General features: G+C 29.0%; 2 protein-coding genes across 2 annotated transcripts; one reads left to right on the forward strand and one right to left on the reverse strand.

Moving 5' to 3' along the window:
- Positions 1-806: 806 nt before the first annotated feature.
- Positions 807-1,728, forward strand: LOC122510885. Its single transcript, XM_043625825.1, has 3 exons — positions 807-961; positions 1,177-1,357; positions 1,408-1,728. Exons 1-3 carry the CDS (start codon positions 807-809, stop codon positions 1,726-1,728), a joined length of 657 nt encoding a protein of 218 aa, XP_043481760.1.
- A 5,206-nt stretch (positions 1,729-6,934) lies between these two features.
- Positions 6,935-7,501, reverse strand: LOC122510884 (uncharacterized protein C6orf132 homolog; the record flags this gene model as incomplete). Its single annotated transcript, XM_043625824.1, is given in 2 exon segments — positions 6,935-7,272; positions 7,352-7,501. Coding segments are annotated over 2 exon segments (386 nt in total), but the record flags the coding sequence as incomplete, so codon positions are not given.
- Positions 7,502-27,435: the final 19,934 nt, after the last annotated feature.

Below are 27,435 nucleotides of genomic sequence, written 5' to 3' on the forward strand. Positions count from 1 at the left end.
ATTTAAAAGTAAACTACCTACATCGCTTATAAGTGAAGATGATGAAAGAAACTATAAAGAGATCTGATTGCTACTAATGCACACAAAAAGAAGTATAGTTCCCTCTGAATCTATTACGTAACGGATAAGAGTTACAAGTATTGAATTTATATCTCAATTCTTCCCTCGAAACACTACCAACGGTCATCTGTAAGCGGTTGTTCATTACCTAAATTTATGATTACAAACAAAATTTTCAACGAGAATATATCTATTGGGATGATCCAAATGAGTTGGTTGACCGTCCTTAGACTATTAATGGCTTTCTGCTCAAGCTGCTGGAAATCCTAGTCACAATAATGAAATCATGTCTATCATTGAGGAACTACGTGAAGCTAAAATTATATATTAAGATGTGTTTTAGCAAATATCATTCATTCAACAATGAGCATTGACGTGTTCGGACATCCTCTCAATCAAAGAGGAACAGCAAGACGAGGGCCTCCTGGAGTTGGTTTTAAACTTAATTCTCAAGGTAACTTTGACGTTGAAGGAAGAAAACTCTCTAATCTTGCTAACGCTGAAGAAGAAAACGACGCTGTCATTTAAAACTTGTACGACATATGATAAAACACGAAGTGCGTTATTGTATGAAGCTAGTGCCTCACTTAGATCAGAGGTGGACAATAACAACTTATTTCTAAAAGTTCTTGAAGACTCTATTACAGAAAAAATAAAAAATTTTGAAAAAGATATAAATCAAGACTTATCTTATCGAACAGCTGAAATTATTAGTGAATTGGATACTCGCTTAAGTGCTCTCGAGAATGAACAACAAAAAATTAACAGTAGTGAATGAACTTCATACCCAGGCTAGAAAAAATTATCCTCGACGGCGAGTTGAAATGCGTGATATTGATGAGACATGGCAAGCAGATTTAGTAGAAATGATACCTTATTCAAGAATAAATAAAGGTTTCAAGTATTTACTAACAGTTATAGACATATTTTCGAAATATGCTTGGGCTGTTCCAGTAAAAAGTAAAATGGAAAAGATGTTTCTCATGCAATGCAATCTATATTTGCTAAAAAACGCATACCAAAAAACTTGCATAGTGACAAAGGAAAAGAATTCTATAACTCACAATTTGAAGCATTAATGAAAAAGCATAAAATAAATTTTTACTCAACATACAGTAATATGAAAGCTTCCATTGTTGAACGGTTTAATCGAACACTAAAAAGAAAAATGTGGATGCAATTTAGTTTACGAGGAAATTACAAGTGGTATGATATATTGCCTACTCTTATTTCCAACTACAATAATACAAAACATAGAACAATTGGAATGAAGCCTAAAGATGTTACTTCAGAAGACGTTGAAATTTTAAAAGAAAGGATCTCTAAACTGAGAAAAATTCCTTTAAGACGACCAAGTATAAAATTGGTGATAAAGTTCGAGTAAGCAAATATAAAAACGTTTTCGAGAAAGGATATACACCCAATTGGACAACAGAAATATTCACCGTGGATCAAGTTGTATCAACTCAACCAGTGACTTACAAGCTCAAGGATTACCAGGATCAACCCATCAGCGGAGGATTTTATGAAGAGGAACTTCTTAAAGTAAAATATTCAGATATTTATCTTGTGGAAAAAATTCTCAAGACACGTGGAAACAAAGTTCTTGTCAAATGGCTTGGCTTTGATAATTCTCACAATACGTGGGAAGATAAAGCAAATGTATAATCTATTATTCGCAAATCGTCCCTAGTAACTTAACGCAAATGTCAATCAACCAGCAAATCAATCAAAGATTAATGTTAGCGTAGAACCTCTCTATAAATCAAAACTACTTCCAACAACAGACCTTTACACTGCCAGTGCCAAATTTAATTAACATTAAATCAATAATGAATCAATAATGAATCAACAATGAATCAATAATAAATCAACAATGAATCAATAATGAATCAATAATGAATCAACAATGAATCAATAATGAATCAACAATGAATCAATAATGAATCAATAATGAATCAATAATGAATCAATAATGAATCAACAATGAATCAATAATGAATCAATAATGAATCAACAATGAATCAATAATGAATCAAATCAGTTGGCACTGGCATTGTGAAGGTCTGTTGTTGGAAGTAATTTGATTTATAAAGAGATTCTACGCTAACATTAATCTTTGATTGCTTTGCTGGCTGATTGGCATTTGCGTTAAGTTACTAGGGGCGATTTGCACATTTAAATTAATATAAGTTTTAATCATATGTTATTATGTATATATGGAAGGATTTTTTAAATAAAAACACATGGAAATTGTATATATAATTGCATTATTTATTAACAAACCTTTTATTTTTTTTTACAATCATGTTTTACAAAATCATTCGTCGATTTTAGGGATCGCATAATGTCCCCACGGTAGAGTGTCGGTACTCCCCGGTAACAAATACCGTTTGTCGTCTTGCGGACTTAAAGCTACTTTAATTTGTTTTACAGTCTCGAGGTTATGTAGTCGCGATCTTATATTATACTGTGTTCGAGTTTGAATGTCAAAATCTCGCAGACATTTTACATAATCATCAAAGTGAATCGATTTTTTCACAACGCCGGATTTAATGCCTTTAGCTTTTTTAATAAAATCTTTACCTTCAACCCGTACGCTGTACATCTTACTCCGCAAGCCAACAAATTCGGTAACGATCTTGCCGTTACATTCGTCTTTCATTAGACCGAGAATCTTTTTGTTGGCTTGCGGAATGCCGTACACGTTGTTTGCGGGATAGTCTGACGTATCGAACTTTTGGATGTCATTTTTCATATCATTGTAGACATCTTTACATTTAATTTCATAGATTAGACTGTCTGTATCGGTATACATCAGTTTACAATTGTCGCCGTATTTTTTTAACATATACCCGTAGTGAAAATCGTAGATTAGCGTTTTGGAAACATCGAGCACACTTAACCCCACATAGATTGGTTTGTTGAGTAGTACCTCGGTTTTACGCAGTTCAATGGCAACCAGATTTTCGTCGAATATTGCTCGACTATGGAAATTGGGGCGAGAAATAAGGGCTTCAGCTCCATAGCGGCTAAACCATTGGGTGACAAGCTTAATGTCGACATGTTTACGGACATTTTCCATTGTTTTACCGTATACCGCATTGTTCATGAGCTTGAACAAATTTTTCTCGAACTCATTCTTGGCGTTGGTTCGCATCATCGTATTATAGTCTATATATGGTTTAAGCCATGTTGATTGCTTAAACTGTAAGACTCGATGAATTTTAACAAGCTTAATGCCGTTGGCGACAACTTGTTTTAAAGTGCGGTAGTGGATCACATATTTTTCTTTTGGTTGGAGAGTTGTTAATAATTTCTCCTGTTTCGAGAGGGGTGGTTTCGCATTTTCTGCGCAAAATGGCATATCTTTGTGAGTATCGTGGAGATTTTCAGGATACTCCAAGTCAACTTCGAGTATGTACCCAACAGGTGAATCGTCAGGCACATTAAAATCGAAGGAGTTGTCGACATTATCAACCCATTTGAAGCCGCCATAAGGGAGCGCTTGAGCCATTGCCCAGCCATATAAATTGTTGGCGTCAAAGTACATGATGTAGCTTGTATCTTTGCTATCATCGAAATTTTCCATATATCTATTATTCGCTATAGTATATCGGTTGCAGCATTGACTTATGCCACCTCTAATACCGGACTCAACAAACATAATCATATCGATATCGGTTATTAGTTGCAATCCTATGCTCGTGTACTTGAGCATAGCATCCCAAGTTAAACCGGGGGTCGTATAATAGTGAGCAGGATCTAACCCGTACGCTTTAACACATTCTTTTCGAAAATTTTCAAAGACATCCGCAAGTAACAATACATCTGTTTTCATATACAAATGTACATAGTCGTAGAGATTCTGACAGTCAAACTCGGTCCATACTTTCTGCGCATGCGCATACTCGTCATCAGAAATACCGGCATCATAAAGCGTACTATAAAATTTCTCGATCGGGGGCAATTCTGTCTCATCTAACTTACTTTTCGAGTCAAAGTACTCATAAGGGAATACACCCTTGCGCGTCAATAATTTAATTTTTTTCCGGATCTGTCACCGTACTGGCAAAAACGGAGTTGACGATTTTGTACTCGTCTAGGTACGATGCGAGTTTCTCTAGAGATGCTGCCATAAATCGCAATGAGTCAATGAATCGAAATTTGACCTCACTCCCCTTGACATGTTTAGTAAAAGAGATATACTTCTCTTTGTTAATGGGGAGGAGGTCAATTTTTCCTTCAAAGCTCGTCGAAATCGCGTGAATTATAAAATGGGCGTCATAGCCACTTAGGTTGTGAAATACTACGGGGATCGTTTGACAATCTTGATAGTTTAGATTGCACGATTCATGGGCAGCACCCCTATATTTGCCAGTAAGGTGACAGTGATCACGGACTTTCTTTTCGCTTGCCGGTATTTTCTCATTACAAATGTGACATATTGTCGCTCGCTTGAAGTCACTGATTTCTTGAGGAGTTAAGGCATTCATTGGTATCGGATTTTTGAATACATTATCAATTTTTTCAGATAATTGCCTTAATTCCTCAGTAAACCATTTGGCAGGGTCGGATTCATTTTTCGGACATGGTACATATTTACATAATGATTCATCGTAGCTGCATTTTATATAATAGCCTATGCTTAACAATTTGTGACGCTGGAATACCTCAGTCTTACTTAAATTGTCTACATCTTCATCGGCGGGAAGAAGTAGACTTTCACAGTCAGCGTAAATTACATATGGCACCTTTTCTTTATTTTTATAATTTTTAAATGTAATCAGACTCTTGTCAGGTTTTGGTAACGTTACTTTACACTCATTCACTTTTTTACAATTTTCAATGTGTGCATTCAATCTATCTACAGATGAAAAGTAGTGTAAGCATCGGTCACAGATATGTTTTTTACCATTTTTAGCAGACAATTGTTTCGAAACAAGATGTGACAAATTTTTTATCCATACATAATGGAAATTCATAAAACCATCATCGTCATACAATACATTACTGTCAACACTTTCATCCGCATACATGTCGGCAACATACAAGAGATTTACATGCTTATCTCTTTTTTCCGCAGTGAGATGGAGAGGATGTGTTGAGAAGTCCCCATAGTATTTTGATAAACCATAGACATTAATTGAAATATCATTTAATTTTTCAAATTTCGGGACATTTTTTAACGTTACTGGGAAATCTATTCCGTCAAAATTTAACTCATTTTCAAATTCTTTATAGTTAGAAACACGATCACTTCTCACGACATTTGGATGTAAGGCTGACAGTACCGCCCACTTAAAGCACTCGTTATCTTGTTTTGCACGTTAATACAGGCTTTCTTTCTTTTAATTTGTGAAGGTAGATCAATGTATGAGCTCGCACGCATTGGATTGTATTTGTTTACATTCACTTCAAGTCTTATAATAGACTGAAGATTCCAATTTGAACCCTTTGCGTGAAACTCTTCTACACTGCGCAAGATTGGCTGCTTGATGTTCTCATCAAACCAATCATCTAAAAGGGTTGTGGGGAAGATGCTGTTAGCCTTAGTTCCAAACGGAATTGGCTTAGCTACTTCTTCCTCATTCTCAACCCTTTTAAAGTTGGCAATGAGAACACCATACACCAAAATAGGACCATATTTGTTTATAGCATCTCTAATGCGGTCCTGAAAAAGTCTAGACGCATCGTCTAAAAACGCGCTTATATCAATGTGCACTAGATTCAGGATCACATTAGTGTACAGTCTACACGCAAACGCACTCTCACATTCTTCCCAGCGAACACGTTTATTAATGTCTGGGTCACCGATTCCAGCGCCATCTACTACGTGGGACTCAAATAATGCGCGAAGTCTAATTATGGATTGTAGAATGCTCACACATCTTTTCTTTTGATGTGTAAAGTACATCGACTTGAGAATGCTCGATAACACGTTTTCATGTTGTGAGCATTCTACAATCCATCTCCCAACGAATGAACGTCTTAAATTGACGTCGTCTAAAAGAGGAATCAACTCTAGAGCCTCCTTGATGAGAGTAATAGTTACGTCACTCTCGTCGAGAATAGTACCGTAATTCGGATACTTACGTGGTGGTCCATCGGTGGTCTTCGCCTTACGCTTCATCTCTGCACCTGAAATTAAACACTTACAAGCTAACAAAAAAGAATAAAGAACACACTTACAAGCTAACAAAAGAACACACTTACAAACTAAAAAGAACACACTTACAAACTAACAAAAGAATGAACTTACAAACTAAAATACTTATACTAAACAAAACGAACTTACAAACTAAAGAACTTAACCTACAAACCAATACAAAGTAAATGCAATAAACACAGTAAATGTAACAAAAAAGACAGTAAATATAACAAAAAAGACAGTAAATATAACAAAAAAGACAATTAGTAATGGCAAGGGGAATCTGCTGATGCTGCTGCTGCTGTTGGAACCGCTGAATCTGTGAACAGAACAGCTACTGACTAAACTCGCCAAAATCCCTGAATATATACCCCGAAATCCCCACTCCTACCTTTCACGCATGCGCACTAGACCATTTACCCTCACTCCAACCTATCACGCATCCCTACTCTTAAATTTTCCCCCACCTATTCACGCATGCGCAACACTCTTACTCTAACGCAGTCGTAACAATTTCTATACAGGATACGCAAAATAAATATACTAATTTACAAAAAAATAAAAATTTATTGACTATTAAAAATAAAATTCAGAGTTAAATTTAAAGTTACGCGCCGCCGTCGATGGCAGCGACGCCGACCGTGAGCGGGCGGTGGCTGCGCCTCTGGTGGAGGTCCCGCCGGCTCTCTCTCCTCTACCCTGGGCTCGGGGGACTCCACCCTGGGTATCGGTGACCTACACCGTGGTGGACTTCCTGGCGGAGTTGTAGGCAGCCATTCCACCGGTGTAGGCGACCTGGGTGGAGTCCCCAACTGAATGAAGGGTGGGGGAGACTCCGGTTCCATCCTGAGTTGAGGTGGTGTCGGCGGTCGTTCCACCAACGCCCAGGGTGGTGAATATGGCCGCCACATAGGATACATGGCGTGCAGCGGTGACAGCTCCGATGTCGGCGACCTGACGTCCACCGAAGGTGGTAGCGGATTCACCACCTGGTACCACGGTGACTGGGACGGCCCTGGAGGAGTTGCGGGAAGCGGGAGTTCATTCCCTTCATTCTGCAACTAAACAAATTAATTACATTTAAATAATTATATTTAATTAATTATCTATTTACTCAATTACTGAATTACTAATACTCACATTATACATTGAGATCGCTCGCACCTGACACTCGTAGCAGCTCTCCATCGCGACCTGCTCAAACTGCTGCTATGAGCCGAATGAGCTCTCTGCCGTGTGCCGGTCTCCCTTGTAGGTCTCTCTCCCCACCATGTGGTGTCCCCCACCATTCACTTTCGCTACATGCGCTACACGCGGTAGTTAAAGGTAACTGAGATGTTACTGATCATCCGTAGGTAAGGCGCGAAATTTGAGTTCGAAAAATGAAAATTACTATAAAGTTATATATTTATTATACCATATTCTATTAATAAATAAAATAATTAAAAGTAGTAATATTAAATTATTAATATTTAGCAACAAGCAAGAATTAATAAATTAAACTAACCTTAATTGATAATTAATTATTAATATTATTGTGAAAAAGAAATTATTGCAAATAAATTTTTGTTATAATAAATTAATTATACTGAATATTCATATTTATTTAAAATTCCAGTTTTAATTGTATGTTTATGTTGTAATTAAATTATTTTAAAAAAATATTAGTGAAATTTTCCAATTTTTTTTAACCTAAATATTACTAAGTATTTAAATTTTACTCAAATATTAGTGAAATTTTCCAATTTTTTTAACCTAAATATTACTAAGTATTTAAATTTTACTCAACAAGTAATAATTACGTTTATTAACATTATTTAAAAAAGATTCAAACTTATTGTTAATGGAAAATTTAATGAAACAAACACATTTTAATAATAGCTTATTTATCTTTTTTATTTACATATTTAAATGCTTACAAAAAAATATATATATAAACATTTTCGTACAATTTGTATAAAAATAGTAATATTATAAAACGTTTATAAAAACATAATAAAAAATATTAAAAGAAACAAAAAAAGCAATAACACTTTTTTTTCATGCAGGAAAAAATGATTATAAAACCTATTACAATCTGAGATCATAAAACATAAATACTTTGAAAGAAATAAAAACAAAACAATAACACTTTTTTTTATTAAGGAAAAAAACAATTGAAAAACCTATTAAACTAAAAAAAAACAAAAAAAACATTTTTTATATAGAAAAAACCGATTGAAAAAACTATTAAAGTAAAAATAATTTAATTCTTTGAAAGAAATAAATAACTAAAAAACACATTTAAAGAAAATCTAGTTGAAAAAAATAAATAATTTAATTCTTTAAAAGAAATAAAAAAACTAGAAAAACTTTTTTAAAGAAAATAAAATTTAAAAAACTATTACATTCTGAAATTATTTAAATAAAAAAAATAAAAACATTTTTTATATAGAAAAAAAAACCGATTGAAAAAAACTATTAAAGTAAAAATAATTTAATTCTTTGAAAGAAATAAAAAATTAAAAAAACATTTTTAAAGAACATCCAGTTGAAAAAAAAAAAACAAATAATTTAATTGTTTAAAAGAAATAAAAAACTAGAAAAACTTTTTTAAAGAAAATAAAACTAAAAAAACTATTTCATTCTGAGATTATTTAAATAAAAAAAGAAAAACATTTTTTATATAGAAAAAAACCGATTGAAAAAAACTATTAAAGTAAAAATAATTTAATTCTTTGAAAGAAGTAAAAAATTAAAAAAAAAACATTTTTAAAGAACATCCAGTTGAAAGAAAAACAAATAATTTAATTGTTTAAAAGAAATAAAAAAACTAGAAAAACTTTTTTAAAGAAAATGAAATTAAAAAAACTATTTCATTCTGAGATTATTTAAATAAAAAAAACAAAAACATTTTTTATATAGAAAAAAACCGATTGAAAAAAACTATTAAAGTAAAAATAATTTAATTCTATGAAAGAATTAAAAAACTAAAAAAAACATTTTTTTATATGAATGTAAGTTGTAAATTTAACATTAAAAAAGTTGAAAAAATAAAGAAAATGATAAATAAAATATCAAAGTGGAGAATTAGAATGTAAAAAAATTAAATGAAAAACTAGCGTCTTTTTTTTGTGAATGCAGTAGCTAAGTTTTTCATTGATCTTGAAATCCGTTGGCGTGTTGTTCCACGTAGATTGCGTGGTGGGATCAAAATAGAACGTCTTGGGGCTGGAATTGGCGCTGGTGCTCGAGGTGCTGGAATTGGAGCTCCTGCTCGTGGCACATGAGCGATTCGACGAATTACTCGTGGTGCAGCTTCTCTTAGTGCCGGCACTGGTGCTCGAGGTGCTGCGATCGGGGCAACTGCTCGTGGCACATGAGCGATTCGACGAATTACTCGTGGTGCAGCTTCTCTTGGTGCCGGCACTGGTGCTCGAGGTGCTGCGATCGGGGCAACTGCTCGTGGCACATGAGCGATTCGACGAATTACTCGTGGTGCAGCTTCTCTTGGTGCCGGCACTGGTGCTCGAGGTGCTGCGATCGGGGCAACTGCTTGTGGCACATCAGCAATTGGTTGAATTACTTGTGGTGCAGCTTCTCTTGGTGCCGGCACTGGTGCTCGAGGTGCTATAGACAATTGGGGTCGAGTCCGAATTCTGATCCATGGTTGTGGATCCCCTGTTGGATCATATACAAATGGAATTATTGGATTGATGATCTCCAATTGACCATCTTGTTGCGCTGCAAGGTCAATGTTATTTCGCTCAACATTTTGATCTGGAACGTTGTTTGGTTGCTCATCCCAACGATTTCTTCTTCGAAGAAACAACCCCGGCTCTTCGGGATTGTACTCAACATTCTCCATGGCTGCAAGTTCGGCGTTCAAATTATTCTAAAAACAAATATTTATTACAATATTGAAATAGGAAATAAATAATTTATTACACTAAAAATATTTTTAATAAGGTATTATCATTGCAATAATATAACAAATATTTTAAAAGAGATTATTGATTAAAAAATTGATTTAACAAGAACATTTCTTTGGCAGGTTAGGTTTTGAATATTATTAAGAAAGTAAGAGGGTACATTAATTAGACAAAAATAAAACTATTGATTACAAAAATTGATTTAACAAGAACATTTCTTTGGCAGGTTAGGTTTTGAATACTATTAAGAAAGTAAGAGGGTAAATTAATTAGACAAAAAAAGATTTCTCTGACAGGTTAGGTTTTTAAATATTTGTAAAGACAGTGAACATTAAATGAGAAAATTTATTAGACTAAAATAAAACTATTGATTAAAAAAATTGATTTAACAAGAACATTTCTTTGGCAGGTTAGGTTTTGAATACTATTAAGAAAGTAAGAGGGTAAATTAATTAGACAAAAAAAAGAATTCTCTGACAGGTTAGGTTTTTAAATATTTGTAAAGACAGTGAACATTAAATGAGAAAATTTATTAGACTAAAATAAAACTATTGATTAAAAAAATTGATTTAACAAGAACATTTCTTTGGCAGGTTAGGTTTTGAATGCTATTAAGAAAGTAAGAGGGTTATTAATTAGAAATTAATTTAGATTAAAATTAATTAGACAAAAAAAGATTTCTCTGACAGGTTAGGTTTTTAAATATTTGTAAAGACAGTGAACATTAAATGAGAAAATTTATTAGACTAAAATAAAACTATTGATTAAAAAAATTGATTTAACAAGAACATTTCTTTGGCAGGTTAGGTTTTGAATACTATTAAGAAAGTAAGAGGGTAAATTAATTAGACAAAAAAAGATTTCTCTGACAGGTTAGGTTTTTAAATATTTGTAAAGACAGTGAATGTTAAATGAGTAAATTAAAAGAATAAGTAATGAAGACTAAAAATATTTTTGAGACTTACAATTCTTTGCTGTAGATGATGAAGTCTACAATTTGGTTCTCGGCAGTTGCAAATCACTCTTATTTGAGCTGGATCCTATTTAGAAGAAAATATATTAATTAACGTTAAAATCTATAATAAGTAAGGAAAATGTTTATTAGTTTCACTTACCATTATGATATTAATACAATTATACTTAGACGTAACGATGCTTTATGATTTTAAAATCCAGTCTGTTTGTTAGAGGTTAGGTTAGTTGTAAACATGGCGGCTGCATAGTTCAGGAGCGGTTTAATTGAACATTTTTTAAACAGTTTTCACAATTTTTATTATTTAACTTTGTTTTCAGTGATAAAATTTTAAAACTTAGTTTATATACACTATAAATGTTAATAAAATTTTTATTTATTTATAAAAACAGTAGGTATATAGTATTGAGTACAATGAAAGTTGAAAATTCCCGCCACACACTAAAGTTGTATAAAAATTAGTAAATTACAGAAATAAATTTTTGAAATAAATTCAAATATATACTTAATAGGTATTTATAATAAAGATAATTCATTAATTATTAAGTAAATATTATTAAAGTTTATAATAAACATAATATTTTTTTAGATTTTCATAACAAACCATAAATAAATTTTTTCATAAAGGAATTGACCAATGAGAACGTTTCTTTCAAGCTTGTGGAAATTTGATTCGAGTGTATTGAAAGCAGCGCGACATTAACTCAAATTTAAACGTTTTTTAAATGATAATAAAATAAATTGATGTTTTAATAAATTAGTTATAAATATTACTTACCTTTATTAATAAATAATTTTATAAAAAACATGACTAACATTTAATTCATTATATAAATACTTAATAAATATTTAAATAATTTTCGAAGAGTTGGTAAAACTGTTTAATTAAATATTTTTAATAAATTTAAATAATAAATATCACCATTTGTTGTAAAAACTATAAGGAATTAGCTGGTAAATTACATTTAGTAAAAAAACTTACTCAAATATTTTAATATTAATAATTAGTTACGCCATCATTTATCACCACTATACATATTCTTTGTTAAAATAAATTTTTATTATATATTAATTAGTGGCGCCATCTCTCGGGACAACACTCAAACCGCACTCTGTCGGTAAAACAAAATGGCGGCTCACTGTCCAAGCGGTTTGAATTTTTCAAATAAATTTTTAAATTTCCCGCTAAGCAAGTTTGAATTCGCTAGTAGCGCCATCCATCAGCGGTAGCCGGCACTAAAAAGAAGTCGGTCGGTAAAACAGAGAACCCTCTCTAAGCCACTTGAAAGTTTGAAATTAAAATTTTAAATTTCCCGCCATGCAGGTTTGAATTCGATGGTGGCGCCATCTGTCGGCGGCAGCCAGAACTAAAAAAATCGGTTGGTAAAACAGAGAACCCCTTCTAAGCCACTTGAAAGTTTGAAATTAAATTTTTAAATTTCCCGCCATGCAGGTTTGAATTCTATGGTGGCGCCATCTGTCGGCGGCAGCCAGAACTAAAACAATCGGTTGGTAAAACAGAGAACCCCTTCTAAGCCACTTGAAAGTTTGAAATTAAAATTTTAAATTTCCCGCCAAGGGGTTTGGAATTTGTAAGTGGCGCCATCTAGCGGTGGCAGCAGGAACTACCCTCGGTCGGTAAGGTAGAACACCCCTACCAACCACTGATAAAGTAGAAATCTGCATTACCGACCGAGGGTACTTAGCCGAGATCAGAACCTGTCCCAGATCTCTCCTAGCTATACTACTAATAACTTAATTGGTAAGTAATTTTAAGTTCTTAAATAAAACTATTGTTTAAAATTATATTGTTTTATGTGGTAAAAAAAATTCAACTAAATAAAATTTATTTATGTAGTCAAAAAGAAAAATGAAAATTTTAATCAAATCTGATTGGCACAATTTTTAGTCCAAACAGATAAATTGTTTCTATAATTGGATACGCTAGAACACGATAATTTTGAATAAATTTATGCTAATTGACATGGCAATTTACTCATTGATATAAAAGATTATTGAAAAAAGAATAATAAATGAAAAGTAAACAATATTTATGAAAAATTATAAATTATTATGAAATCACTTGATAAATATCTCTTAATGTACTAGACTTATTTCTTTTATAACTTTGACGATTGAATAACTTAATTGATAAGTAATTTTAATTTCTCAAATAAAATTATTGTTTATGATTATATTGTTTTATTTGGTAAAAAAAATTCAGCTAAATAAAATTTGTTTATGTAGTCAAAAAGAAAAATGAAAATTTTAATTTAATCTGATTGGCACAATTTTTGGTCCAAACAGATAAATTGTTTCTATAATTGGATACGCTAGAACACGATAATTTTGAATAAATTTATGCTAATTGACATGGCAATTTACTCATCGATATAAAAGATTATTAAAAAAAGAATAATAAACGAAAATTAAACAATATTTATGAAAAATTATAAATTATTATGAAATCACTTGATAAATATCTCTTAATGTACTAGACTTATTTCTTTTATAAATTTTGACGATTGAATAACTTAATTGGTAAGTAATTTTAATTTCTTAAATAAAATTATTGTCTATAATTAAATAGTTGTATATTATTAAAAAAAAAATTTAGCTAAATAAAATTTATTTATGTAGTCAAAAAGAAAAATGAAATTTTTAACCAAATCTGATTGGCACAATTTTTAGTCCAAACAGATAAATTGTTTCTATAATTGGATACGCTAGAACACGATAATTTTGAATAAATTTATGCTAATTGATATGGCAATTTACTCATTGATATAAAAGATTATTGAAAAAAGAATAATAAATGAAAAGTAAACAATATTTATGAAAAATTATAAATTATTATGAAATCACTTGATAAATATCTCTTAACCCATTAAGGACCAGACGGACGAAAAATTTCAATTGACTTTCAGGACCTCGTTTTTTATTAAAATGCGTATATAAAAATTGACACATACCATTTTTAATGTAAAATTTTCTCCTCTTTCAGATTCTGCTGTAAAAATTTGTTTATACCAAATTGTTAAAAAGTTATAAACAATTTTTAAAAAAAAACACGATTTTTCGAGAAAAAAATTTCATTTCAGACGTATTTTCACCTAAAAAAAGTAGGTGGATACTCTCAAAAGCTCAAAATATCGCGTCCATGGACCCTCAGCTACAAAACCCTGAAGCGACCAATTTTTTTTCAAAATGGCGGACGCTAATATGACGGCTAAAACTAAAAAAAAATGACTCACATATGAAACATAGTGCTCCAACTTTTTCAAGTCACTAAAAACGCCTAAAACTCGTTACTCGGGGGTTCTTGGGGTCGCTGATTACGAATATGATGTCAGTTTTCAAAAATTCAAAATGGCGGATCCAATATGGCGAACGAGTTCATGCCTTTTTCAGGTAGCAGTTGCACCCGATTTCCTGATGAATTTCTTGCGTTTAGCGGTTTGGCTACGCCTTAGCCCATATTGGCCTAAGCTCGTTGCAAGAATCTCACCGGGAAAAACCGTGAGCGTCCTGCATTTGTACTGTGATAATTTTCACGCGTTAAATGTATATTTTTTCAGGGGGAGAAACCTTGTTTTTTCTCTCCGTGTATGTGTGCGCTTTAAGTGTTAAAATGTCGAATTTGATCAAAACTCTTCACTCGGGTGTTTTTGGGATCACTGATTATAAATTCGGTGTAAGTTCTTCAAAATTTAAAATGACAGTTCCAATATGGCAGAATTTTTAAAAAATTATCCTGATTGACCTAAAACTGTATACTTCTGGGTTTTCAAGGTCACTGATTACAAATCTTATGTCAGTTTTTCAAAATTCTAGTTCAGAGTTTTTGAGGTCGCTGATTTGGAAACTGACTTTATATTCGTAATCAGCGGTCCCAAAAACCACTGAGTAGAGTTTCAGGTCAATCCAATTAATTTTTACAAAACTTATCCGCCATATTGGATCCTCCATTCTGAATTTTTTAAAACTGACATTATTTTCGTAATCAGCGACCCCAAGAACCCCCGAGTAGAGATTTTCAGGTGAATCCAAATTTTTTTTTCAAAACTGATCCGCCATATTGGATCCGCCATTTTGCATTTTTGAAAACTGATATCATATTCGTAATCAGCGACCCCAAGAACCCCCGAGTAGAGTGTTTCGGGTAAATCCAATTAATTTTTACATAACTCGTCCGCCATAATGGATCCGCCATTTTGAATTTTTGAAAACTGACATCATATTCGTAATCAGCGACTTCAAGAACCCCCGAGTAACGAGTTTCAGGCGTTTTCAGTGACTTGAAAAAGTTGGAGCACTATGTTTCATATGTGAGTCATTTTTTTAGTTTTCGCCGCTATATTAGCGTCCGCCATTTTGAAAAAAAATTGGTCGCTTCAGGGTTTTGTAGCTGAGGGTCCATAGACGCGATATTTTGAGCTTTTAAGAGTATCCACCTACTTTTTTTAGGTGAAAATACGTCTGAAATGAAATTTTTTTCTCGAAAAATCGTGTTTTTTTGGAAGAAATTGTTTATTACTTTTTAACAATTTGGTATAAACAAATTTTAACAGCAGAATCTGAAAGAGGAGTAAATTTTACATTAAAAATGGTATGTGTCATTTGTTATATATGCATTTTATTAAAAAACGAGGTCCTCAAAGTCAATTGAAATTTTTCGTCCGTCTGGTCCTTAATGGGTTAATGTACTAGACTTATTTCTTTTATAAATTTTGACGATTGAATAACTTAATTGATAAGTAATTTTAATTTCTCAAATAAAATTATTGTTTATGATTATATTTCTTTATTTGGTAAAAAAAAATCAGCTAAATAAAATTTGTTTATGTAGTCAAAAAGAAAAATGAAAATTTTAATTTAATCTGATTGGCACAATTTTTGGTCCAAACAGATAAATTGTTTCTATAATTGGATACGCTAGAACACGATAATTTTGAATAAATTTATGCTAATTGACATGGCAATTTACTCATTGATATAAAAGATTATTAAAAAAAGAATAATAAACGAAAATTAAACAATATTTATGAAAAATTATAAATTATTATGAAATCACTTGATAAATATCTCTTAATGTACTAGACTTATTTCTTTTATGAATTTTGACGATTGAATAACTTAATTGGTAAGTAATTTTAATTTCTTAAATAAAATTATTGTTTATGATTATATTGTTTTATTTGGTAAAAAAAAATTCAGCTAAATAAAATTTGTTTATGTAGTCAAAAAGAAAAATGAAAATTTGAATCAAATCTGATTGGCACAATTTTTGGTCCAAACAGATAAATTGTTTCTATAATTGGATACGCTAGAACACGATAATTTTGAATAAATTTATGCTAATTGACATGGCAATTTACTCATTGATATAAAAGATTATTGAAAAAAGAATAGTAAATGAAAATTAAACAATATTTATGAAAAATTGTAAATTATTCTAAAATCACTTGATAAATTACTCTTAATGCACTAGAATTATTTCTTTTATGAATATCGACGATTGAACAACTTAATTGGAAAATAATTTTAATTTTTTAAATAAAATTATTGTTTATAATTAAATAGTTTTATTTGATAAAAAAAATTTAGCTAAATAAAATTTATTTATGTAGTCAAAAAGAAAAATGAAAATTTTAACCAAATCTGATTGGCACAATTTTTAGTCCAAACAGATAAATTGTTTCTATAATTGGATACGCTAGAACACGATAATTTTGAATAAATTTATGCTAATTGATATGGCAATTTACTCATTGATATAAAAGATTATTGAAAAAAGAATAATAAATGAAAAGTAAACAATATTTATGAAAAATTATAAATTATTATGAAATCACTTGATAAATATCTCTTAATGTACTAGACTTATTTCTTTTATAACTTTGACGATTGAATAACTTAATTGATAAGTAATTTTAATTTCTCAAATAAAATTATTGTTTATGATTATATTGTTTTATTTGGTAAAAAAAATTCAGCTAAATAAAATTTGTTTATGTAGTCAAAAAGAAAAATGAAAATTTTAATTTAATCTGATTGGCACAATTTTTGGTCCAAACAGATAAATTGTTTCTATAATTGGATACGCTAGAACACGATAATTTTGAATAAATTTATGCTAATTGACATGGCAATTTACTCATTGATATAAAAGATTATTGAAAAAAGAATAATAAATGAAAATTAAACAATATTTATGAAAAATTGTAAATTATTCTAAAATCACTTGATAAATAACTCTTAATGTACTAGACTTATTTCTTTTATGAATTTTGACGATTGAACAACTTAATTGGAAAATAATTTTCATTTTTTAAATAAAATTATTGTTTATAATTAAATAGTTTTATTTGATAAAAAAAATTTAGCTAAATAAAATTTATTTATGTAGTCAAAAAGAAAAATGAAAATTTTAATCAAATCTGATTGGCACAATTTTTGGTCCAAACAGATAAATTGTTTCTATAATTGGATACGCTAGAACACGATAATTTTGAATAAATTTATGCTAATTGACATGGCAATTTACTCATTGATATAAAAGATTATAAAAAAAAAATAATAAATAAAAATTAAACAATATTTATGAAAAATTATAAATTATTTTGAAATTACTTGATAAACAGCTCTTAATGCACTAGAATTATTTCTTTTATGAATATCGACGATTGAACAACTTAATTGGAAAATAATTTTAATTTTTTAAATAAAATTATTGTTTATAATTAAATAGTTTTATTTGATAAAAAAAAATTTAGCTAAATAAAATTTATTTATGTAGTCAAAAAGAAAAATGAAAATTTTAACCAAATCTGATTGGCACAATTTTTGGTCCAAACAGATAAATCATTTTTATAATTGAATACGCTAGAACACGATAATTTTGAATAAATTTATGCTAATTGACATGGCAATTTCCTCATTGATATAAAAGATTATTGAAAAAAGAATAATAAATGAAAATTAAACAATATTTATGAAAAATTATAAATTATTCTGAAATTACTTGCTAAATATCTCTTAATGTACTAGACTTACTTCTTTTATAAATTTTGACGATTGAATAACTTAATTGATAAGTAATTTTAATTTCTCAAATAAAATTATTGTTTATGATTATATTGTTTTATTTGGTAAAAAAAAATTTAGCTAAATAAAATTCATTTATGTAGTCAAAAAGAAAAAAGAAAATTTTAACCAAATCTGATTGGCACAATTTTTGGTCCAAACAGATAAATCATTTTTATAATTGAATACGCTAGAACACGATAATTTTGAATAAATTTATGCTAATTGACATGGCAATTTACTCATTGATATAAAAGATTATTGAAAAAAGAATAATAAATGAAAATTAAACAATATTTATGAAAAATTATAAATTATTCTGAAATTACTTGATAAACAGCTCTCAATGCACTAGAATTATTTCTTTTATGAATATCGACGATTGAACAACTTAATTGGAAAATAATTTTAATTTTTTAAATAAAATTATTGTTTATAATTAAATTATTTTATTTGATGAAAAAAAATTTAACTAAATAAAATTTATTTATGTAGTCAAAAAGAAAAATGAAAATTTTAACCAAATCTGATTGGCACAATTTTTGGTCCAAACAGATAAATTGTTTCTATAATTGGATACGTTAGAACACGATAATTGTGAATAAATTTATGCTAATTGACATGGCAATTTACTCATTGATATAAAAGATTATTGAAAAAAGTATAATAAATGAAAATTAAACAATATTTATGAAAAATTGTAAATTATTCTAAAATCATTTGAAAGGTATTTCTTAATATGCTAGACTTATTGCTTTTGTAAATATCAACTATTGAATAACTTAATTGATAAGTAATTTTAATTTCTCATATAAAATTATTGTTTATGATTATATTGTTTTATTTGGTAAAAAGAAATTTAGCTAAATAAAATTTGTTTATGTAGTCAAAAAGAAAAATGAAAATTTTAATTTAATCTGATTGGCACAATTTTTGGTCCAAACAGATAAATTGTTTCTATAATTGGATACGTTTGAACATGATAATTTTGAATAAATTTATGCTAATTAACATGGCAATTTACTCATTGATATAAAAGATTATTGAAAAAAGAATAATAAACGAAAATTAAACAATATTTATGAAAAATTATAAATTATTATGAAATCACTTGATAAATATCTCTTAATGTACTAGACTTATTTCTTTTATGAATTTTTACGATTGAATAACTTAATTGGTAAGTAATTTTAATTTCTTAAATAAAATTATTGTTTATGATTATATTGTTTTATTTGGTAAAAAAAATTCAGCTAAATAAAATTTGTTTATGTAGTCAAAAAGAAAAATGAAAATTTGAATCAAATCTGATTGGCACAATTTTGGGTCCAAACAGATAAATTGTTTTTATAATTGGATACGCTTGAACACGATAATTTTGAATAAATTTATGCTAATTGACATGGCAATTTACTCATTGATATAAAAGATTATTGAAAAAAGAATAATAAATGAAAAGTAAACAATATTTATGAAAAATTATAAATTATTATGAAATCACTTGATGAATATCTCTTAATGTACTAGACTTATTTCTTTTATAAATTTTGACGATTGAATAACTTAAAAAAAAAAACACAATTTTTTTCCCAAGTTTTTCATAAATGGCTTCTGATTATTAAGAGAAAAAAATGCTTGCGAGGCGAGGAAACAATAATTTAGTTGAATTTCCAGGAATTTCGGGAAATCCGTGATCCTTTCGTAATTTTTTTAAAGGGCTGTTAATATTAAAATAAGCAATTAGCTAAAGTAAAAATTTTCGTCGAATAAACGTTGGTAATTTCAGTTTCAGAATATTGGGACGTTGCTCGGCTCAGTAATGGCACATTAATAGCAAAAATTTTGTATCTGCTATGATGTCAAAATACAATTGCCAATATTGGGACGTACCTCGCCATAATAATATCACAATATCGATAAATAGTGTAGCTTATAAAACCATTAAGCTTTCTTGACTTCACGTCACAGTAGCAAAGTGAAATAAAAGACGTATAAATATGATAAATTAATTAGTTAATTAATAAAAAATGTAATAATTTATATTAGTTTTTGTATTTTGCCAATTCTGGGTAAGTAATGTCAGTCAATATTGGGCCATTAACGTCTGCCGACGTCCAACCGTAATTAACACCACAAGAGTCGTCCCAATAATATCGCCCAAGACTAGATGACAACTTTGTCAGTACTGGGCCGTTATTAAGCCATGATGGTTTTCACACTTAGAGCGATTTAAAAAATTCTAATCATTATCTTTTTATTTTCCTTAAAATTTCGTTTTCTTCTTCATTAATTAATATTAATAATCATCAAGAAAATTAGTTTAAATGTAGTTGGTTAAATACTAATCAATACTCAATATGGAAAACTTTAAAAATACTAAGAAACACGTCGAAGACGGGTATCGTAGCTATTAATATATAGGTAGGAATAACAATAACTAATAACCCGTCGAAGACGGGTATCGCAGCTAGTTTTAGTAATAAGAGTTATTAATAAAATAAGAGTTTATTCAATAATTCTTTATATAGTTATAATTGGGGGGATTTTAATTTTATTTCTTTATTTTAATAGATTTGCTACAGATGGAGTGATTATTATCAGGTATTTTGATTTATTAAATACATTGAATAAACTTTTTACTTTGTGTTTAATTTATGTTATTATATCAAAAATAGATTATTTTAAAAGGTTAATTAGAAGGAATGACTCAATTATTGAAATAAAAATTTTGTTTTAGAGAGAAATTTTAATTCTTTTAAGTAAATTTACATTAAATTTGATTTAATAATAGTTTTTATTTTATTATATCTTTTATATCTTTTGGTTATAGTTGTAAAAGTTTTATTTTTAGTTAAACCTAAGTCTATACGACAAATATTATAATGAAAATAATTTTTTGTCAGAGTAATTTAAAAAAAGAATTATTATATTTACCTACTCCAATTAATATTAATTTAATATGGAATTTTGGATTTTTGTTAGGGATATGTTTAAGGATTCAAATTTTAAGAGAAATTTTTTTATCAATATATTATAATTCTAGAATTGATTTGGCATTTGAAAGGGTTATTCATATTATTCATGATGTTAATTATGGGTGGGTCATTCGATTAATTCATATAAATGGGGCTTCTTTTTTTTTATTTGTTTATTTTTACATATTGGACGAGGGTTATATATGAGATCTTATAAAATAATGTTTCCTTGAATAAGAGGGAGTGTTATATTTTTAATAATTATAGGGGCTGCATTTTTGGGGTATGTGTTACCTTGAGGACAAATATCTTTTTGGGGGGCAACTGTAATTACAAATTTAGTTTCAGCTATTCCTTTTATTGGGAATGATTATGTTGTTTGATTGTGAGGAGGATTTAGGGTGGGAGCTGCTACTTTAAGACGATTTTATAGATTTCATTTTATTTTACCTTTAGTTATTTTAGTAATTGTTTTAGTTCATTTAGTTTCTCTTCATATATTTGGGTCTAGGAATCCTTTAGGGGTCGCATTACTGAAGCCCACCCCCAACTAGCACGAATATTTATTCTGTAGAATTAAAAAAGATAGAATTTAATTTCGTTGCATTTACTATATAGCTAGTTTTAACTTAAGTAAATTTTAATCACAGGGATATATTAGTTCAAGAAATATTTATATTAGCAAAATTTAATTTAATAAATTTTATGTTTATAAGAACTCGCATGTTAGACAAATGTGAGTGTATGTAAATTGTAGTTAAATGAATTTTGACTAATTCAAAATTTAAAAAAATAGAAATTTGATTAAATGAAATGTAAAGTAAATGAAAATCTACAAAAGGAATAATAACATAAAGTTTTTTTAAATTCATAGAATTTTTGCATAGCAGAATCTTTATATTAAAAAATTGTTATTAATTGTGACATGTATAAAATAAAATTAAAATCTGACAGCATTATTACAAACGAAAATATTTATAAGGTGTTATTTTTATCCAACCAAATGTTTATTTTGATGGATTTCCATTTAAACAAATTTCTATTGAACAGTATTTACAGTTGAATAAATTTTAATTTAGCATAATATCCAGACAAGAAAAGTATCACTTGTAAATACCATCTTTTAGTCACCCTTTCATTAATAAGAAAATTTTTTCATATTAATTGCAAATTAAATGAATTTTGGAGTTTTTACTTATCGATTAGTGAAATATTTAATTTGATAAAATTTAAGTTAAGATACTTTTGATTTGAAAGATATATAATTTAACGCAGTTTATGAAAAAAAAATTAAATTTTAAGTGAAATATAGTGTTTTATAAATGTCATATGAGTTAAATTATATTCAATTGATTTTCTACTAAAAAGATTTGTAACTAAAAATTATTTTTATTAAGGTGAATTATTATGTTGTCTAATTTTCACATGGATTAATATGCATTGTGATAAATTTGTTTTTAACGTCTTTGCAATATGTTCGAATACTGACTTGGATAACTTTCCATTTTATCAAATTTCCAATTGATCTAAATAAAAATCGTATACGAGTTTCACCTCTATGTTTCATTAACAGTGTCTCGTAGGTGGCGCCACTTAGTATTTCTATAGTGTTTTAATTATTTGTGCGCGAAATTCAAATTACATAATACAAACAGCAGAAAAATTAGTACCAGGTAAATATAAATCATTCATGAGATATAAATTATTTTTAAATTAAGGAGATTACTATATTTATCAATGTATTACAAAAAATTAAATTTATTAGTACTTGTGGAGTCAAAATTTTTGTTTAAAAAGATATTGCTTTACATTTAAGCATGATGTAAATAATCATTCTTATGTATCTCGACAGATGTCGTTATGATGGTGATTTGTAGATGATTTTCTTAACGTTCCTTATTATTCAAAAGAAATATTAATTAATTGTTTAAGAAAAGAAGGATTTAATTTCAAGAAAATAAAAATATTACTTTGTATTATACAAGAATAAAATTGTAATAGTAGAATTTTTGTATTAAAACATATATTAAAAATAGATAATTATTAATAAAAATTGTTTAATATATTTACTACTATACATATATGTGACCTGGTAAGTTAAAAGGGAGATTAAGTACAAAATCAAGTTTTCGAGAAAACGTTCTTAAAATTAACAAGTCGATATTCATGCTTCTGCACATTAAATTTAAAAAAAGCTAATTTAGCTAGAGGTGCTGGGTTTATTGCGATGAAAAGAGCGCATTTTAGTCTATATAAATTACTGAAAAAATAGACATGATTTTGTTGACCTATGATTTTTTTGACCTATGATCCTTTTTAATTAACTTACCAGGTCACATATAAAAGAAAGATTTAACAAACTTTTTTTTTAATATCAATGTGATTTTATTTTTGTAGTAGAAATACATGATTTGCACACGCTGAACAATTTTAAAAATACAATTAAATGTTATGTAACAAAAAGAAAAGCAAATAATTCTCTCTTAGCCACCCTTCCTTTCCCTGACTTCCATTGATCTTTGACATTACACAGAGAATAGAGTGCGCGTTGATTATTTTTAATTTATAAATAAAAATTCATTTTTTAAAATATTGGGTCAAACCATTATATTTCGAATAAAATCGTTGGGGCTAAATTTTTTAAAAAATTGATACTTTTGAAAATGAAGCTGTATGATCTTTGAGGAATTAAATGAAAAGAATTACGTTAAAATATTTATTACTTTTCCTAAAATATGAGTGTAAAGAGGAGAAGGTGCGTAAAATAACACTTTTTAGGAATTAAAAAATATTTTTAAAAGCATAAAAAATTATTAAAAGAGCAAAAAGAACTATTGATTAAATTAATTATTTTTTAAATAATAAAACTAGTGAAAAAATTAAAATAATAGATTAAATATGTTTTTTAAGTAGGCCTGACAAATACCATAATTTTAACGTTTTTAACAATTTATTATGGGAAGGTGGAATTCTTGAATTATATAAAAACTCACCGAATATAAAGTATTTTTGATGTACTTTCATGTTTTTTGTTACTTTTTTAACTTTTTCTTTAAATATACAAGGAAACATGAAAGTACATTAAAAATACTCTACATTCGCTAAGTTTTTATTTAATTCAAGAACTTCACCTTCCCGTAATTAATTGATAAAAACGTCAAAATTAGGTTATTTGGCGGTGCCACTTTAAAAATATATTTAATCTATTATTTTCATTTTTTTACAAGTTTTATTAAAATAATTATATTATTTATTATAAACTTTTATAAAAATTTATCTACAACGACTTTATTCAAAATATAATGGATTGACCTTATATTACCAATTCAAAATTAAAAAATATAAAGATATGACAATATTTGCATACTCTGAAAGAATTTTGGTCAGGCTGCAGGCTTTACATGGGTTCCGCTAGAGCTCCCTGCTTCATGACCGTCAGTTCATCTCAAAAAGATGAGAATCTATTCCTGAATGGTAAGCAGTAACTTCTCAGGGCAGCTGCTAACCTTTCGAAAGTAGATTCTCGCCGTTTTGAGGTGAGCTGCGAGCCCTATGACAGGAGCTCTAATTTTGGACATGTGAAGCCAGCAGCCTGCCCAAAATTCTTTCAGTGTACAAGTGATTTGCAGAATTCCGTCGAAGAGTTTTAATGAAATCATTTCATGTAAGAATCTTTAGCGAAAATGACATTGATTAACCACTTTACTGGCAGGGCGTTACAAATGGCGTTCCACGCGCCGAGAACCAGACTGTCAATAACACTGAAATTGCGCTCCTAAACTTTAATATGAAACGAGTAGATATGCAAATTAGGTAAAGAGAGACAGTCTAATGTTGCTTATCCTCGAAAGAGAAAGAAAGCAATAGCGTTAGATTTTCTGCGTTATAAACAGAGACCGATTTATGTTATTTCTATTTGGAAAGAGGAAGAAAGCAATAGCGTTAGATTTTCTGCGTTATAAACAGGAGAGAGAGTTGGTAGTCTATTTTATACTTGAGTATACATATATACACTGTAAAAAATTTAGGGAGTTAACGGACTCGGGAGTTTGGAGTGAAATTTTTCGAGTTAAAAATCAACTCCAAAAGAGAGTTAATTTCTAACTCCCTTCATTCAACACCCGCGCGAGTTATTTTTTCATTGGGGAGTTAGCATTTGGGTGTGAAGTTTTAACTCTCTTTATTTAACTCCCCTGGCATTAACTCCCCAATGGGTGCGACTTTTATAGAATCCCCTGGGGAGTTAAAATTTAACTCTCTTTTTTTACAGTGTAGTTATAGTTTATTAACAGATTTTCGCATTATATAATACAGAAAAATAAAAGTCCAATGTGAAGAACACTTTTTTTCTCTTTTAAAAATTAAAAGACGAAAAAATTTTTTGTGATTAAAAATAAGGATAAGGAGGTAAGTTTTTAAAAGTTGTGTAAAATACTACTTTTTAGTGATATAAAATGATTTTTCTTTTTTGTAATTAAGAAATGCAAGTAATAAATTAACAACTTTCCCGTCTAAGTCACTAACATTATCTACTTTTTCAACAATTAAACTTGTAAAGAAATTTAAATAACTTTCTAGAATCATTTTAAAAATGCTTGATCTCGTCCTTGAGTTTGCCTTGTTTTATTAAAAAATTAATATAATTTCAGAAATACTTTACATGGTTTAATATTTTTTTAATAAATCTTAAACCAGTACCCAGTTTTTTATTATAAAAAAGTTTATGTTGTCTTAAACAAAAAAAGAATATTTTTTATTTCAGTTGAAAATTAGAGTCTTGAAGGTAATAAACAGGTGCCATAATAATAAGGTGCCAGTTTTAGAATCATTATAATAATAATATTTATTCGCCAAAATATGACTATCAAATAAACACAATTTAATAGCTTCAACAAGAGCATTAAAATTGATTTCTTCTGAATCAATTGACTTTTTTCCACTTGACATGCCCAAACATACTAGAAAAAAAAATAAAAACAACATTTAAATAGTATGCCTGCAAAGTCGTATTTTTTATGCTGCCCAGATGGGTGTTGACACCGTCTCACAACTGGTGATATGCTGTGTCTCACACCCAGAAATTGGCGCTATTTTGAAAAAGGAAAATTAAATAATTTTCAACCGTAGATTGGAACAATGCAATATTGCATCACGAAATATAAGGAAAACACTAAAAGAAAATGCATTACATTTATCTTTTCCAATAAATTAACTTGGAAAAAAAGTACTTTGCATTTATTGAAAAAACGCTTTTTAGTCGATTATCACACACAGTGTTGGTATTTAACAAAAACAGTTTATAAATCCGCTTCGGCGTACACGAAAAAGTTGGCTCATATAAAAAGAAATGTTTTTATATAAACCAATCGACTTTTTAATATTGCATGTTAAAAAAAATTGACTGTCTCACAACTGGAGGTGTCTCACAACTGGAGACTCTCCCCTAAATATCAATTTTTGATACTATTTTTTTAAATGCGTTTTTCTCAAAACAGGAATTTTAAAATTGCCGTGCAGTGTAGCTCAAAAAGTTATTGACCGATTTTAAAATGAAAAATTGGAAATTGTTCGTTATTAAATTTATTATTAAGTGAACTAAACTTGAAAAGAAAAAAAATTTTTAGTACCTTTTTTAAAATAAAAAAGTTGCAAAAAAGTAGGCAAAAAATCGAATTTTTTTTAAAGTAGTGTCAATTTTTAATATTATCACTTAAAAGTTAGTTCACTTAATAATAAAATATTTATAAAATATGAATAAACTTGATTTTTTGCTTTCGGACAAAATTTGTGGGCTCAGGACTGCACGGCAGTCATGAACTCCGGCGGAGCAGCTCTATATTGTCACGTCATCGCGACGTATTTATTATTTGTAAAATAATATTTTGTAAAATTAGAATTTGAATCCTTCCCCTTTTATTCTTGTACCCCAGACATATCGACTTTCATATGTGTGTCATCTTGGACAGACTTTTCTATATATGTTTATTCACGATTGTCACCCTTGTGTAAGGTCACTGAAATATCTAAACAGTGACCAATCTACGCATGTACTGATCCGAAGGAGTCTTCCTCTGATGCCAAATATGGTCATGTCTATTTTTCTAATTTCCGATTGGTTCTTCCCTTCACGCGTGTTATTGCAATTACCCAGTGGCAGTAAAATTGTGGGTGGTTTTCCGCCAAACGAAAAAGTATATAAGAAGCCACCCTTGCCGAATTCTTCAGTCCAGGAACAGCCTCCAAGTTAAGAAGTCCAGGAACAGCCTCCAAGTTAAGAAG

Source organism: Leptopilina heterotoma, unplaced genomic scaffold, assembly GCF_015476425.1.
Source record: "Leptopilina heterotoma isolate Lh14 unplaced genomic scaffold, ASM1547642v1 Lhet_769, whole genome shotgun sequence".
NCBI classification, from domain to species: Eukaryota; Metazoa; Arthropoda; class Insecta; order Hymenoptera; family Figitidae; genus Leptopilina; species Leptopilina heterotoma.

What these genes read in the sequence shown, in the direction of transcription:
- LOC122510885 (XM_043625825.1), top strand. Translation starts at nt 807, where the DNA reads ATGAACAACAAAAAATTAACAGTAGTGAATGAACTTCATACCCAGGCT. An exon ending in AGAATAAATAAAGGTTTCAA is followed by an intron (nt 962 to 1,176) that starts GTATTTACTAAC and finishes CTCAACATACAG; the next exon opens with TAATATGAAAGCTTCCATTG. An exon ending in AAGATGTTACTTCAGAAGAC is followed by an intron (nt 1,358 to 1,407) that starts GTTGAAATTTTA and finishes AATTCCTTTAAG; the next exon opens with ACGACCAAGTATAAAATTGG.